Source organism: Lissotriton vulgaris, chromosome 3_1, assembly GCF_964263255.1.
Source record: "Lissotriton vulgaris chromosome 3_1, aLisVul1.2, whole genome shotgun sequence".
Classification (NCBI taxonomy): domain Eukaryota; kingdom Metazoa; phylum Chordata; class Amphibia; order Caudata; family Salamandridae; genus Lissotriton; species Lissotriton vulgaris.
Genome location: NC_141689.1, coordinates 1249268884 through 1249284953, shown reverse-complemented (window position 1 = coordinate 1249284953; position 16070 = coordinate 1249268884). Strand labels below are relative to the sequence as shown.

The 16070-nt window shown below is 48.6% G+C and overlaps 1 protein-coding gene across 4 annotated transcripts in view; it reads right to left on the bottom strand.

Annotated features, from left to right (window-relative positions):
* The window catches only part of LOC147727746 (uncharacterized), a 493048-nt gene that overhangs the window by 53249 nt on the left and 423729 nt on the right, over positions 1–16070 (bottom strand). For 3 of the 4 annotated variants that reach the window (XM_086961752.1, XM_086961749.1, XM_086961753.1), the window contains exon 7: positions 9613–9675. The exons of the other annotated variant lie outside the window; for it this stretch is intronic. In XM_086961752.1, coding sequence (XP_086817878.1) covers positions 9613–9675 — 63 coding nt within the window. The remainder of the gene's footprint in view (positions 1–9612; positions 9676–16070) is intronic. 4 annotated transcript variants of the gene reach the window in all.

Here is a 16070-nt window from a genome sequence, read left to right as displayed (position 1 = left end):
AACTACCAAGCCAATTCTTCACCAGAAAGGAGACAAGCTACCGGGGACCGGTTTCTGGCATTTCAGCCGTCTTCGGCCCGGCTTGCTTGAATCCTGATGGAGCAGTGAGAAAGGGACTCATGTCTGAGTATACCCTGCCACACCTATAGTGGCCAAAAACGATTTAGAAAAGGGGGTGGTGATGAACAGAGTGTCTGAATTAAGCAGACCACTCTTACCCAGTCCAAAGATCAGGGCTTGATCCATCACCGTTATTTATCTCACTGCCCCATCCCAGCTCAGAACCTGGCTATGTGCAAATCAGTCTGTCCCTGGCCCAGTGCATCATGGGAACAGGGCAGACTAAACTACCAAGCCAATTCTTCACCAGAAAGGAGACAAGCTACCGGGGACCGGTTTCTGGCATTTCAGCCGTCTTCGGCCCGGCTTGCTTGAATCCTGATGGCGCAGTGAGAAAGGGACTCATGTCTGAGTATACCCTGCCACACCTATAGTGGCCAAAAATGATTTAGAAAAGGGGGTGGTGATGAACAGAGTGTCTGAATTAAGCAGACCACTCTTACCCAGTCCAAAGATCAGGGCTTGATCCATCACCGTTATTTATCTCACTGCCCCATCCCAGCTCAGAACCTGGCTATGTGCAAATCAGTCTGTCCCTGGCCCAGTGCATCATGGGAACAGGGCAGACTAAACTACCAAGCCAATTCTTCACCAGAAAGGAGACAAGCTACCGGGGACCGGTTTCCGGCATTTCAGCCGTCTTCGGCCCGGCTTGCTTGAATCCTGATGGAGCAGTGAGAAAGGGACTCATGTCTGAGTATACCCTGCCACACCTATAGTGGCCAAAAACGATTTAGAAAAGGGGGTGGTGATGAACAGAGTGTCTGAATTAAGCAGACCACTCTTACCCAGTCCAAAGATCAGGGCTTGATCCATCACCGTTATTTATCTCACTGCCCCATCCCAGCTCAGAACCTGGCTATGTGCAAATCAGTCTGTCCCTGGCCCAGTGCATCATGGGAACAGGGCAGACTAAACTACCAAGCCAATTCTTCACCAGAAAGGAGACAAGCTACCAGGGACCGGTTTCTGGCATTTCAGCCGTCTTCGGCCCGGCTTGCTTGAATCCTGATGGAGCAGTGAGAAAGGGACTCATGTCTGAGTATACCCTGCCACACCTATAGTGGCCAAAAACGATTTAGAAAAGGGGGTGGTGATGAACAGAGTGTCTGAATTAAGCAGACCACTCTTACCCAGTCCAAAGATCAGGGCTTGATCCATCACCGTTATTTATCTCACTGCCCCATCCCAGCTCAGAACCTGGCTATGTGCAAATCAGTCTGTCCCTGGCCCAGTGCATCATGGGAACAGGGCAGACTAAACTACCAAGCCAATTCTTCACCAGAAAGGAGACAAGCTACCGGGGACCGGTTTCTGGCATTTCAGCCGTCTTCGGCCCGGCTTGCTTGAATCCTGATGGAGCAGTGAGAAAGGGACTCATGTCGGAGTATACCCTGCCACACCTATAGTGGCCAAAAACGATTTAGAAAAGGGGGTGGTGATGAACAGAGTGTCTGAATTAAGCAGACCACTCTTACCCAGTCCAAAGATCAGGGCTTGATCCATCACCGTTATTTATCTCACTGCCCCATCCCAGCTCAGAACCTGGCTATGTGCAAATCAGTCTGTCCCTGGCCCAGTGCATCATGGGAACAGGGCAGACTAAACTACCAAGCCAATTCTTCACCAGAAAGGAGACAAGCTACCGGGGACCGGTTTCTGGCATTTCAGCCGTCTTCGGCCCGGCTTGCTTGAATCCTGATGGAGCAGTGAGAAAGGGACTCATGTCTGAGTATACCCTGCCACACCTATAGTGGCCAAAAACGATTTAGAAAAGGGGGTGGTGATGAACAGAGTGTCTGAATTAAGCAGACCACTCTTACCCAGTCCAAAGATCAGGGCTTGATCCATCACCGTTATTTATCTCACTGCCCCATCCCAGCTCAGAACCTGGCTATGTGCAAATCAGTCTGTCCCTGGCCCAGTGCATCATGGGAACAGGGCAGACTAAACTACCAAGCCAATTCTTCACCAGAAAGGAGACAAGCTACCAGGGACCGGTTTCTGGCATTTCAGCCGTCTTCGGCCCGGCTTGCTTGAATCCTGATGGAGCAGTGAGAAAGGGACTCATGTCTGAGTATACCCTGCCACACCTATAGTGGCCAAAAACGATTTAGAAAAGGGGGTGGTGATGAACAGAGTGTCTGAATTAAGCAGACCACTCTTACCCAGTCCAAAGATCAGGGCTTGATCCATCACCGTTATTTATCTCACTGCCCCATCCCAGCTCAGAACCTGGCTATGTGCAAATCAGTCTGTCCCTGGCCCAGTGCATCATGGGAACAGGGCAGACTAAACTACCAAGCCAATTCTTCACCAGAAAGGAGACAAGCTACCGGGGACCGGTTTCTGGCATTTCAGCCGTCTTCGGCCCGGCTTGCTTGAATCCTGATGGAGCAGTGAGAAAGGGACTCATGTCTGAGTATACCCTGCCACACCTATAGTGGCCAAAAACGATTTAGAAAAGGGGGTGGTGATGAACAGAGTGTCTGAATTAAGCAGACCACTCTTACCCAGTCCAAAGATCAGGGCTTGATCCATCACCGTTATTTATCTCACTGCCCCATCCCAGCTCAGAACCTGGCTATGTGCAAATCAGTCTGTCCCTGGCCCAGTGCATCATGGGAACAGGGCAGACTAAACTACCAAGCCAATTCTTCACCAGAAAGGAGACAAGCTACCGGGGACCGGTTTCTGGCATTTCAGCCGTCTTCGGCCCGGCTTGCTTGAATCCTGATGGAGCAGTGAGAAAGGGACTCATGTCGGAGTATACCCTGCCACACCTATAGTGGCCAAAAACGATTTAGAAAAGGGGGTGGTGATGAACAGAGTGTCTGAATTAAGCAGACCACTCTTACCCAGTCCAAAGATCAGGGCTTGATCCATCACCGTTATTTATCTCACTGCCCCATCCCAGCTCAGAACCTGGCTATGTGCAAATCAGTCTGTCCCTGGCCCAGTGCATCATGGGAACAGGGCAGACTAAACTACCAAGCCAATTCTTCACCAGAAAGGAGACAAGCTACCGGGGACCGGTTTCTGGCATTTCAGCCGTCTTCGGCCCGGCTTGCTTGAATCCTGATGGAGCAGTGAGAAAGGGACTCATGTCTGAGTATACCCTGCCACACCTATAGTGGCCAAAAACGATTTAGAAAAGTGGGTGGTGATGAACAGAGTGTCTGAATTAAGCAGACCACTCTTACCCAGTCCAAAGATCAGGGCTTGATCCATCACCGTTATTTATCTCACTGCCCCATCCCAGCTCAGAACCTGGCTATGTGCAAATCAGTCTGTCCCTGGCCCAGTGCATCATGGGAACAGGGCAGACTAAACTACCAAGCCAATTCTTCACCAGAAAGGAGACAAGCTACCGGGGACCGGTTTCTGGCATTTCAGCCGTCTTCGGCCCGGCTTGCTTGAATCCTGATGGAGCAGTGAGAAAGGGACTCATGTCTGAGTATACCCTGCCACACCTATAGTGGCCAAAAACGATTTAGAAAAGGGGGTGGTGATGAACAGAGTGTCTGAATTAAGCAGACCACTCTTACCCAGTCCAAAGATCAGGGCTTGATCCATCACCGTTATTTATCTCACTGCCCCATCCCAGCTCAGAACCTGGCTATGTGCAAATCAGTCTGTCCCTGGCCCAGTGCATCATGGGAACAGGGCAGACTAAACTACCAAGCCAATTCTTCACCAGAAAGGAGACAAGCTACCGGGGACCGGTTTCTGGCATTTCAGCCGTCTTCGGCCCGGCTTGCTTGAATCCTGATGGAGCAGTGAGAAAGGGACTCATGTCTGAGTATACCCTGCCACACCTATAGTGGCCAAAAACGATTTAGAAAAGGGGGTGGTGATGAACAGAGTGTCTGAATTAAGCAGACCACTCTTACCCAGTCGAAAGATCAGGGCTTGATCCATCACCGTTATTTATCTTACTGCCCCATCCCAGCTCAGAACCTGGCTATGTGCAAATCAGTCTGTCCCTGGCCCAGTGCATCATGGGAACAGGGCAGACTAAACTATCAAGCCAATTCTTCACCAGAAAGGAGACAAGCTACCGGGGACCGGTTTCTGGCATTTCAGCCGTCTTCGGCCCGGCTTGCTTGAATCCTGATGGAGCAGTGAGAAAGGGACTCATGTCTGAGTATACCCTGCCACACCTATAGTGGCCAAAAACGATTTAGAAAAGGGGGTGGTGATGAACAGAGTGTCTGAATTAAGCAGACCACTCTTACCCAGTCCAAAGATCAGGGCTTGATCCATCACCGTTATTTATCTCACTGCCCCATCCCAGCTCAGAACCTGGCTATGTGCAAATCAGTCTGTCCCTGGCCCAGTGCATCATGGGAACAGGGCAGACTAAACTACCAAGCCAATTCTTCACCAGAAAGGAGACAAGCTACCGGGGACCGGTTTCCGGCATTTCAGCCGTCTTCGGCCCGGCTTGCTTGAATCCTGATGGAGCAGTGAGAAAGGGACTCATGTCTGAGTATACCCTGCCACACCTATAGTGGCCAAAAACGATTTAGAAAAGGGGGTGGTGATGAACAGAGTGTCTGAATAAAGCAGACCACTCTTACCCAGTCCAAAGATCAGGGCTTGATCCATCACCGTTATTTATCTTACTGCCCCATCCCAGCTCAGAACCTGGCTATGTGCAAATCAGTCTGTCCCTGGCCCAGTGCATCATGGGAACAGGGCAGACTAAACTACCAAGCCAATTCTTCACCAGAAAGGAGACAAGCTACCGGGGACCGGTTTCTGGCATTTCAGCCGTCTTCGGCCCGGCTTGCTTGAATCCTGATGGCGCAGTGAGAAAGGGACTCATGTCTGAGTATACCCTGCCACACCTATAGTGGCCAAAAACGATTTAGAAAAGGGGGTGGTGATGAACAGAGTGTCTGAATAAAGCAGACCACTCTTACCCAGTCCAAAGATCAGGGCTTGATCCATCACCTTTATTTATCTCACTGCCCCATCCCAGCTCAGAACCTGGCTATGTGCAAATCAGTCTGTCCCTGGCCCAGTGCATCATGGGAACAGGGCAGACTAAACTACCAAGCCAATTCTTCACCAGAAAGGAGACAAGCTACCGGGGACCGGTTTCCGGCATTTCAGCCGTCTTCGGCCCGGCTTGCTTGAATCCTGATGGAGCAGTGAGAAAGGGACTCATGTCTGAGTATACCCTGCCACACCTATAGTGGCCAAAAACGATTTAGAAAAGGGGGTGGTGATGAACAGAGTGTCTGAATTAAGCAGACCACTCTTACCCAGTCCAAAGATCAGGGCTTGATCCATCACCGTTATTTATCTCACTGCCCCATCCCAGCTCAGAACCTGGCTATGTGCAAATCAGTCTGTCCCTGGCCCAGTGCATCATGGGAACAGGGCAGACTAAACTACCAAGCCAATTCTTCACCAGAAAGGAGACAAGCTACCGGGGACCGGTTTCTGGCATTTCAGCCGTCTTCGGCCCGGCTTGCTTGAATCCTGATGGAGCAGTGAGAAAGGGACTCATGTCGGAGTATACCCTGCCACACCTATAGTGGCCAAAAACGATTTAGAAAAGGGGGTGGTGATGAACAGAGTGTCTGAATTAAGCAGACCACTCTTACCCAGTCCAAAGATCAGGGCTTGATCCATCACCGTTATTTATCTCACTGCCCCATCCCAGCTCAGAACCTGGCTATGTGCAAATCAGTCTGTCCCTGGCCCAGTGCATCATGGGAACAGGGCAGACTAAACTACCAAGCCAATTCTTCACCAGAAAGGAGACAAGCTACCGGGGACCGGTTTCTGGCATTTCAGCCGTCTTCGGCCCGGCTTGCTTGAATCCTGATGGAGCAGTGAGAAAGGGACTCATGTCTGAGTATACCCTGCCACACCTATAGTGGCCAAAAACGATTTAGAAAAGGGGGTGGTGATGAACAGAGTGTCTGAATTAAGCAGACCACTCTTACCCAGTCCAAAGATCAGGGCTTGATCCATCACCGTTATTTATCTCACTGCCCCATCCCAGCTCAGAACCTGGCTATGTGCAAATCAGTCTGTCCCTGGCCCAGTGCATCATGGGAACAGGGCAGACTAAACTACCAAGCCAATTCTTCACCAGAAAGGAGACAAGCTACCGGGGACCGGTTTCTGGCATTTCAGCCGTCTTCGGCCCGGCTTGCTTGAATCCTGATGGAGCAGTGAGAAAGGGACTCATGTCTGAGTATACCCTGCCACACCTATAGTGGCCAAAAACGATTTAGAAAAGGGGGTGGTGATGAACAGAGTGTCTGAATTAAGCAGACCACTCTTACCCAGTCCAAAGATCAGGGCTTGATCCATCACCGTTATTTATCTCACTGCCCCATCCCAGCTCAGAACCTGGCTATGTGCAAATCAGTCTGTCCCTGGCCCAGTGCATCATGGGAACAGGGCAGACTAAACTACCAAGCCAATTCTTCACCAGAAAGGAGACAAGCTACCGGGGACCGGTTTCTGGCATTTCAGCCGTCTTCGGCCCGGCTTGCTTGAATCCTGATGGAGCAGTGAGAAAGGGACTCATGTCTGAGTATACCCTGCCACACCTATAGTGGCCAAAAACGATTTAGAAAAGGGGGTGGTGATGAACAGAGTGTCTGAATTAAGCAGACCACTCTTACCCAGTCCAAAGATCAGGGCTTGATCCATCACCGTTATTTATCTCACTGCCCCATCCCAGCTCAGAACCTGGCTATGTGCAAATCAGTCTGTCCCTGGCCCAGTGCATCATGGGAACAGGGCAGACTAAACTACCAAGCCAATTCTTCACCAGAAAGGAGACAAGCTACTGGGGACCGGTTTCTGGCATTTCAGCCGTCTTCGGCCCGGCTTGCTTGAATCCTGATGGAGCAGTGAGAAAGGGACTCATGTCTGAGTATACCCTGCCACACCTATAGTGGCCAAAAACGATTTAGAAAAGGGGGTGGTGATGAACAGAGTGTCTGAATTAAGCAGACCACTCTTACCCAGTCCAAAGATCAGGGCTTGATCCATCACCGTTATTTATCTCACTGCCCCATCCCAGCTCAGAACCTGGCTATGTGCAAATCAGTCTGTCCCTGGCCCAGTGCATCATGGGAACAGGGCAGACTAAACTACCAAGCCAATTCTTCACCAGAAAGGAGACAAGCTACCGGGGACTGGTTTCTGGCATTTCAGCCGTCTTCGGCCCGGCTTGCTTGAATCCTGATGGAGCAGTGAGAAAGGGACTCATGTCTGAGTATACCCTGCCACACCTATAGTGGCCAAAAACGATTTAGAAAAGGGGGTGGTGATGAACAGAGTGTCTGAATTAAGCAGACCACTCTTACCCAGTCCAAAGATCAGGGCTTGATCCATCACCGTTATTTATCTCACTGCCCCATCCCAGCTCAGAACCTGGCTATGTGCAAATCAGTCTGTCCCTGGCCCAGTGCATCATGGGAACAGGGCAGACTAAACTACCAAGCCAATTCTTCACCAGAAAGGAGACAAGCTACCGGGGACCGGTTTCTGGCATTTCAGCCGTCTTCGGCCCGGCTTGCTTGAATCCTGATGGAGCAGTGAGAAAGGGACTCATGTCTGAGTATACCCTGCCACACCTATAGTGGCCAAAAACGATTTAGAAAAGGGGGTGGTGATGAACAGAGTGTCTGAATTAAGCAGACCACTCTTACCCAGTCCAAAGATCAGGGCTTGATCCATCACCGTTATTTATCTCACTGCCCCATCCCAGCTCAGAACCTGGCTATGTGCAAATCAGTCTGTCCCTGGCCCAGTGCATCATGGGAACAGGGCAGACTAAACTACCAAGCCAATTCTTCACCAGAAAGGAGACAAGCTACTGGGGACCGGTTTCTGGCATTTCAGCCGTCTTCGGCCCGGCTTGCTTGAATCCTGATGGAGCAGTGAGAAAGGGACTCATGTCTGAGTATACCCTGCCACACCTATAGTGGCCAAAAACGATTTAGAAAAGGGGGTGGTGATGAACAGAGTGTCTGAATTAAGCAGACCACTCTTACCCAGTCCAAAGATCAGGGCTTGATCCATCACCGTTATTTATCTCACTGCCCCATCCCAGCTCAGAACCTGGCTATGTGCAAATCAGTCTGTCCCTGGCCCAGTGCATCATGGGAACAGGGCAGACTAAACTACCAAGCCAATTCTTCACCAGAAAGGAGACAAGCTACCGGGGACCGGTTTCTGGCATTTCAGCCATCTTCGGCCCGGCTTGCTTGAATCCTGATGGAGCAGTGAGAAAGGGACTCATTGGCGCAGGCCCGCCACTAAGTGGCGGAGGTAGACCTCATTAGCCCCATTTGGAGGTCACAAGTATGGTTTCCGGTTCTTCTGGAACTCCCCCTGTTTCCACACATTCTGGTTCATCTGAAGCAGATGCAGCATCGGCTGGTATCAAAGTACCTCCTGTCCAAGGCATGGGCTGACAGTACTACAACCATATACGGTGGTATCTTCCCCTACAATAGCCGGATGGGTCAGTTGGGTAATGCAAGAAGTGGGTATAGATACCAAAGTGTTTGAAACACACCCCACAAGAGGAGCAATGGCCTCCAAGGCATTCTGTCTGGAGGCACGTCCGGAGGACTTTATGTGCGCAGAGGACTGGTCCTCAGACTCAACCTTCCAGAGCTTTTACTTTAAGGCGGTGGTGGAAGTGACCCTATTGGTAGTTAGTACTCATTGAACTAGCATAATCCTTGCTTCTGCTCCTGACATAGAATCAACATTTTCCTAACAAAGTGAAGGTAAGCTTCAATTCTATTAAGGACACAGAAGCGAGGATTATCCCACCCGCAATCATTAAGATGCAGACCCTCCCGGTACAGTAGCAAGTACATTTGTTTGTCTTGGGAACATTTCAGTTGACCCTTTTGGTTGTTAATCTTTTGAACTTTCTTTGTCTTTGTACGAAACAAATGTTTGAGATGTGACCTGTTGAAACAAAATATGGTCAGAAATTATTACTGACACAGCGTGTCTTTGCAGGAAATGATGGATCAAAACAGGACTCGTGAAAATGAACTGATGGCGTGATTCGTGTGAAGGAAGAGGGGTCCAGACAGTGATGAAGGACTAAATGGGGTTCATGTTTTGGACATTAAAGATGGACTCCTGAACTGTTTGTTGCTTTCCCTGGTGATCATGGAAAAAGGTGTTTTTGAAAATTTTAAAATGGTGCTATTTGAAGATATGTTATTAAAGCGAAGGTAGATAAAGCATAATCCTCACCTCCGTGTCCTTAATAGAACTGAAACTTACCTTCACTTTGTTAGGCACATTTTCAGTCACCACAAGAAAATGCTTTTGTTGAGAGATATGTATGCAAAATTAAAATTTTGGCAGTCTAAAATTAAGAGTCTCTTTTTACAAAAGATATATTTACAGGTTTATTTTTCACATTGAAGAACCATTCCTACATTTCATTTGCAAGTATTTCACACACTCAACTCTAGTAAGTACCTGGTTCTCTCTGTTTTCCCTGATGTTCCTGTTGTTGATTTTTGTGTTTTGAGGTTTTCACATCTGCTCATAAAAAACATTGACATCTTACTTATATACACATTCTTAGTAAATTATTTACCATGCTACAGAATGCAAGCAATCCATAAACCATGAATCACATTTTACAATGTATCACAAAGCAAAAAGTAATTAAAGGCATATGGGAGCATGGCTGTTTGCTGGGCTGTTTTAAGGAGCTGCTGGCGCAGAGCTTTTAACGCCATGGCCAGTGTTCTGTCAGTACAGGACTATGGTGCACAGACAAATTTACTATTGTGCGAGAAGGAGGCTACCACGTGATGTGAGGGGAGTGAGAGCTGGGCTCCGAGGCCTACGAAGCAGCTGCTCACGGTTATTGTAAGCAACTAAAGTTTTATAGCAAGCAACTTCACTGGGCCCAGGCTGGTTTCCATAGCAACAAGTCTCTCTTCCTTGACCTGGACGCGACTTGCTCTTCTGCCTAGTGCAGTACATCAAGCATGCTGTTGGGGAGGTCATTTGCCAGAGCTGCAGCGCCTCCTCACACATGAGCTGCAGCGCCTCCTCACACATGGACGGGTTCTCACTAGTTATGCGTGACCTTAGCATTTTAATGCGGTGATGCGGACACAAGCACTTAAATGTGGTAATCTAACCCATGATGCGTGGTACTAGGGAGGGCTGGAGCAAGGGGAACAGAATTTGCTTCACAGAGTAGGGCGATGATGCATATCAAAATGGTGGAAACTGTCCTTTGTCTTCCTGCCCAAAAAATGAAAAGTGATGCTACATGATTTGCAAAACTGCGAATAAAGGACCACAAAACATCAAACATGATCACTAGCTCACTTAGTTCATGACAAGCTTGCAAACTAGTTCACGAGTTTCATGTATGTTATAAGAGGGCACTGATGGCAGAGGGACCGGGCAAGGCTACATATTGAGCTGTAGGGGAAGTGGAACTGGGCACAGCGTGTACCCAAAGGCCATGCCCAGTGTCAGGAGCCCCCAATGCACAAGTGAAGGGCGTGCCCTGTGGACACTGGATAAATGGGCTCTAAATGTAGGGCATGGGCAAAGGCCATGAGCTTTGCCTAATGATAACTGTGCATGGCAGATGCTATGCCCTGTGGGATCTTTGAGTGTATGGACTAGGTTCAGGGCATTCATATCATAAATTTAATTAGCAATACCTTTGCTGGCAAAATAACATATCACATTAGCATTGAAATCATCAATGTATGTATGTATTGCGTATTTGTATAGCGCGAACTGTCACCCATAGGGTATCCTGGCGCTTTGACTTATCCAGACCAACGCAAAACACAGCCCTACACTGCCCTGGGGAATAGATGGGACTTCAAGCCTTTCTTAAATGAGAAAAGTTCCCCCGTGCTCCTTAGAGTCACTGGCAGAGAATTCCAAAGTTTGGCCGCAGTGTATCCAAAGGAACGGCCTCCCATCCGTATCCTCCGGATCTTAGGGACTGTGACCAGATATGCCGATGAAGATCGCAGGGGTCTGGAGGTCGAATACCAGGAAAAAAGTTCTTGTAGCGGGACAGGTCCCTGATCATGGAGGGCCCAAAACACTATACACAACGCTTTAAAACAAATGCGCTGGTGGCGGGTAACCAGTGGAGGTCCTTAAGCGCAAGGGATGAAAAACCGAACGCAGTCGAGAAAGGGCCAGTTTAGCAGCCATGTTCTGGATGCGTTGCAATTTTCTGATCAAAATACCAGGGGCACCCAGAAGCAGTGCGTTGCAGTAGTCGAGTCTACTGAGAATAATACTACTCACTACTTCTGGTCTAGCTTGAGCCAGAAGCATAGGGAGAATCTTACGTAGGATGCGGAGCAGCATCATACATGTAGCGACACTTTTGTTTACAAAAACATTCAGCTGCAAATTTGGTCCAAACATAACGCCCAAATTACGAGCGGAATCTGCTGCCGCAGCTGTACCCTGGAAGGCTGTGGGCCAAAAATCCTCCGGCAAAGGCCGAGGAATGCGATCCATAGAGCACTGCAACACCTCCATTTTTGAGCCATTAAAATGAAGAGAGTTAATACGCAACCAGTTCGCAGTGGCTGTCATGCAACGGTGAAAGGTCTCCTGGGACACAGCCTCTCTACCTTCCAAGGAAAAAATAAGCTGCGTATCATCGGCATAGTTGATGACCGAGATACCGAATGATTTAATCAGCTTAACTAAGGGGCGGAGGTAGAGATTAAATAAAATGGGACTGATGGCCGACCCCTGAGGTACCCCTTGCCCCACTATTTTTGTGCCAGATCTAAAAGGCGGTAGAGCTACTACTTGATGTCGATCCTGAAGATAGGAAACCAGCCAGTCTCTCGCCAGACCAGCCACCCCGGCTTCCTACAATCTGCTAATGAGAATGGCGTTGCTGACCGTGTCGAAGTAGGCCGACATATCAAGCAGCACTAAAAAGGCTGCATGACCTGAGTCGACACGCGAACGAAGATCATCCAGGACAACCACTAGTGCAGATTCGGTGCCGTGGGCAGGCCTGAAACCGAACTGGGCCATGTCCAGTCAGGTGTTAAGTTTCCAAAAAACTGGACAGATGTTTAGTGACCCACCTTTCCAGAATCTTAATAGGAAATGGAAGCAGCGAGATTGGCCAGTAGTTCCCCAAACACGCGGGGTCCAATGTTGCCTTCTTCAGGAGGGGAGAGACCACGGCAAGTTTCCAGCTATCCGGAACCGTAGCAGTGCCGAGGGATAGGCAGCAGATGGAAAACAGAGGCAAAAAGAGTTCCTCTTGAAACACCTTCCACAGTCTATGGGGCAGCGGGTCCATAGGAGATCCCAAGGACACACCATTTGCCAATTGGCAGAACTCCTCATAGAGGGGGAGGGGAAAACTGTCAAGCCGTGCCTGTTCCATCACAACCTCGGGGGTCCCAGAGATGGACAAAGGGGCCATACCCATCTGGAACTGGGGGCAGGGGGAAGCTAAATCAGAAAGCCCACTCAAAATGGTGGCAATCTTGTCCTTGAAGGCCGCTGCCAAGGAGTCGCATAAGGACTGAGAGGTCGGAATGCAATTAGCCACACTGGCCGGATGGGAAAAGTCCTTGACAATTTTAAACAGAGTGTGGGACTTATTTACTGCCTGTGTCAGCGTATCCTCGAGAAAGTTGGCTTTGGCACATTTAATTTGCGCTTTATAGCATAGGAGGGCCTGTTTATAACAGGCTTTGTCAAGCTCTAGGTAGCGCTTCCGCCAGGCTCTCTCCGCCTGCTTACACCACAGCTTCTGTTGGAGAAGGTCTTTAGAGTACCAAGGCATGGCAGGCTTGGGCCTATCCTTTGCTTTCCGTAAGGGTACCACTTTATCCAAGGAATCGGTAATGTGCTGGGTGAGATGCATATAGCTCTCATCCACGTTTCCTCCCAAGATAAAGCCACCAGATAGCAGGGTGGGGAGACTAGACTGTTTCAGCAGTCTGGACCATTGCCTAGTAAGATTGGTCACTCCCATCTTGTCACGCCTCTGTGTGATGGCGGGGAGAAATAGAGAAAAATGAACCAAGGCATGATCAGTCCAACATTGGGAGACAATGTTCCTAATAGTGACCTGATTCTCATCCGCAAAGACTAAGTCAAGAACATGGCCCTTAAGATGTGTCTGGGAGAGCACCAGCTGTTGTAAGTGTATGTTATCACAAGCCTGGCACAGATCTCTAAACGCTGAGTCCAAAGGCCCAGTGGGCCAGAGGTTAAAGTCCCCCAGAATTAGTAATCTAGCGTGAGTATTAGACAGATCATAAATAAGGTCTACCAGTTCAGGTAGTGCTGACAGGGCATTTCCAGGGGGCCTATAACACAGCAACCCGGAGTGCAGGGCACCCCCTTGCCCTTTCAGAGAGAAGCCCAAGAGTTCAAAACCCAACACTGCCTTAATCTCCAACAGCGAAAGGTCCAAGGTGTCCCTAAAAATAAAACCAACACCCCTCCCTCGGCTCCCTACTCGGGTGTTATGTCTAATTTTATAGCCCGATGGACAGGCCAATCCCAATTCCACCTCACTATCGGCCCTGGTCCATGTCTCCGTCATAAAGAGAACAACTAGCTCATATGTCTCTATGAGGAGAGATATTTCCACATGGTGCTTGCTAAGAGATCTAACATTAAGCAAGCCGCAGGACAGCGTCCCCATGCAGCTGGTAGCTAACCTACCATTCAGGATCGACCGCTGATCTAATCGCATAAGCTCCTCCCTAGAGTATACTAAGCGGGAAGGGTCAGGAGGGGCAGCGTGCCCGGCGCTGGTCGCGTCCTGTGCGCAAACGGGCGCAAACGGGCTTACCTCTGGCGCACCTCCGGTGCGCCAATGGCGCGTCCGCTGCGCGCCGACGCTGCACGCTTGACGGATGGGCATTTTATATAGCCGTACACGCAGGAGTCCTACGATGGAAGCACTAGCCGCTCAACCAAGATGGCGCCCGCTAATCGGCACTCACCTGGTTTCCCTCAACCAAGATGGCAGCCTATGTCGCCGCGACGCGATGTAACCACGAGCCCTAGAACGCCCTGAAGCGCCCTAAATCCCGCAAAATGCGGGGTGAAACACAATTATGGTGCGAGGTAAGGATCTTGTCTAAATATTACCCCCCAAAAAAACAGAAGAGGAAAATAGCGCCTGAAGCCAGAGGTCAGCAGCGCGATAGCGCGATAGTACAGGTAATTTAAAAGTATTTAAAAACGAGCAGTACAGCAAGTATGTCAACCCGCTGCGGTCAGTAAAGTCATATGACATAATTGATGCTGCAAATGACTGCTCTTTTACACATCTTTTAATTGTCAATACAGCCTTGGATTTATTTGCATACTTTGATATGCAGAATTGTAAAGGCCATGGCCAAGGCAATAGCCAAAGGCCATGTACAGTAGGTTATGAGGCACAGGTACAAAGTGCAGGGCTGGTCACTATGATATTTTATAGCTTCACTATTCCAACACGCAATCTTAGCAGTGCATTCAAACCAGTTTCCATGATATTGATCATATTAAACATAAGGATACATATAATTTGCCTATTCATTTTGCAAGTGCATGTGTGAGATAGAAACACACAACCATCAACCTATACCAGACAAGGAATATAAACCTTTTTTACTATTGTTCATTACAATTGTAGACCTTTCTGAAGCACAACATATGTTAAACATTCTTAAGTGCCTCTAGGTGACTTCAGATCTTTGTCCGTGCAGCAGCTGCCTGACCTCGGACGACAGACTGTAAAAAGCACTTCCCCTCTACAGGCACCAACCTGCATTTTATTTCTTTGCCCAGGGGTGTGGCATGTGTCACAGGTTTCAGAATTGATCACCGAGAGACTTACACTTCACTTGTGTCCAATGAATCACAGGTCTCTTGGAGATAAAGCTTCCTACCTGCTCAATAGACAAAATGTTAACAGAACCTCTTAAGGTTTTCTGACATTAGGTTTGCAAGTATTTCAAAGACTCATACCGAGTCCTTTCAGATTTGCCACATATTCCTGTTGTTGATTTTTATGCATTCAGGTTTTTCCAGCTAGCCATAAAAATGTAACTAAGTACAATTTACTAATTCATTATTGTAGCCTTATAGCCTGCCATAGTGGGCTATGCCGGCCTTTAAAGGCACAAGCTGAAGGTGAGGGCCTTTAACAAGGGAGTGGGACTTTAATGCCGGTAAAGCCCAGCTACAGAGGGCTGTAAGGCTATTAGAACATTCCGCCACTAGGGGCAGAATGTTCTAAAAAGTAAAACAAAGGCCTCACAGAGCCTGAGGAGATTGAAATCCCCTCAGGCTCCGTGAGGCCTTTGTTCACAGCAACAGCTTTGAATGACAATATTGAAATGTTGGAGCTCCAGGGTTCTGCTGGCCATTTGAAGCCCGGAGCACTCCATTGTTTTCAATGGAGCTCCCAACATTCCAATGTTCTAATAATGATTGGTTTCTCCTTTCTCTGAAAGCCATATGCACTTTTCCTAGAAGGGCATAATAAATTTTGGTAGTCAGGGTTCTACTCACTAGGAGTGTTTGTCTGCATCACCATGTCAAAGTCCCATCCTGGCTTTCTACCACTGCCCATCAACCGGTTGCCTCTCTGCATGGTTTTGAGGCACGCACCAACAGTATCCAGCAGTTTGGAAAATTCCAACTCATCATCATATATAACTTTATTCGATATTTGTACAATCATACAAGTTTACATAAAAGCCCAGAGTGCAAGAAGAATACAAAACTGAACAGTAGCAGTGTTATAAAACTTTTTCATCAGTAAATAGAAAAGAAGAAGCAGCATCATGTACAAATCATCTGTAGACAAATGTCGCTAAATATGATGACTCTAAGGGAGAATCCTTAAAAACAGATGGCATGGGAATAGCAGCATCATACAAGGAATACACATCAAA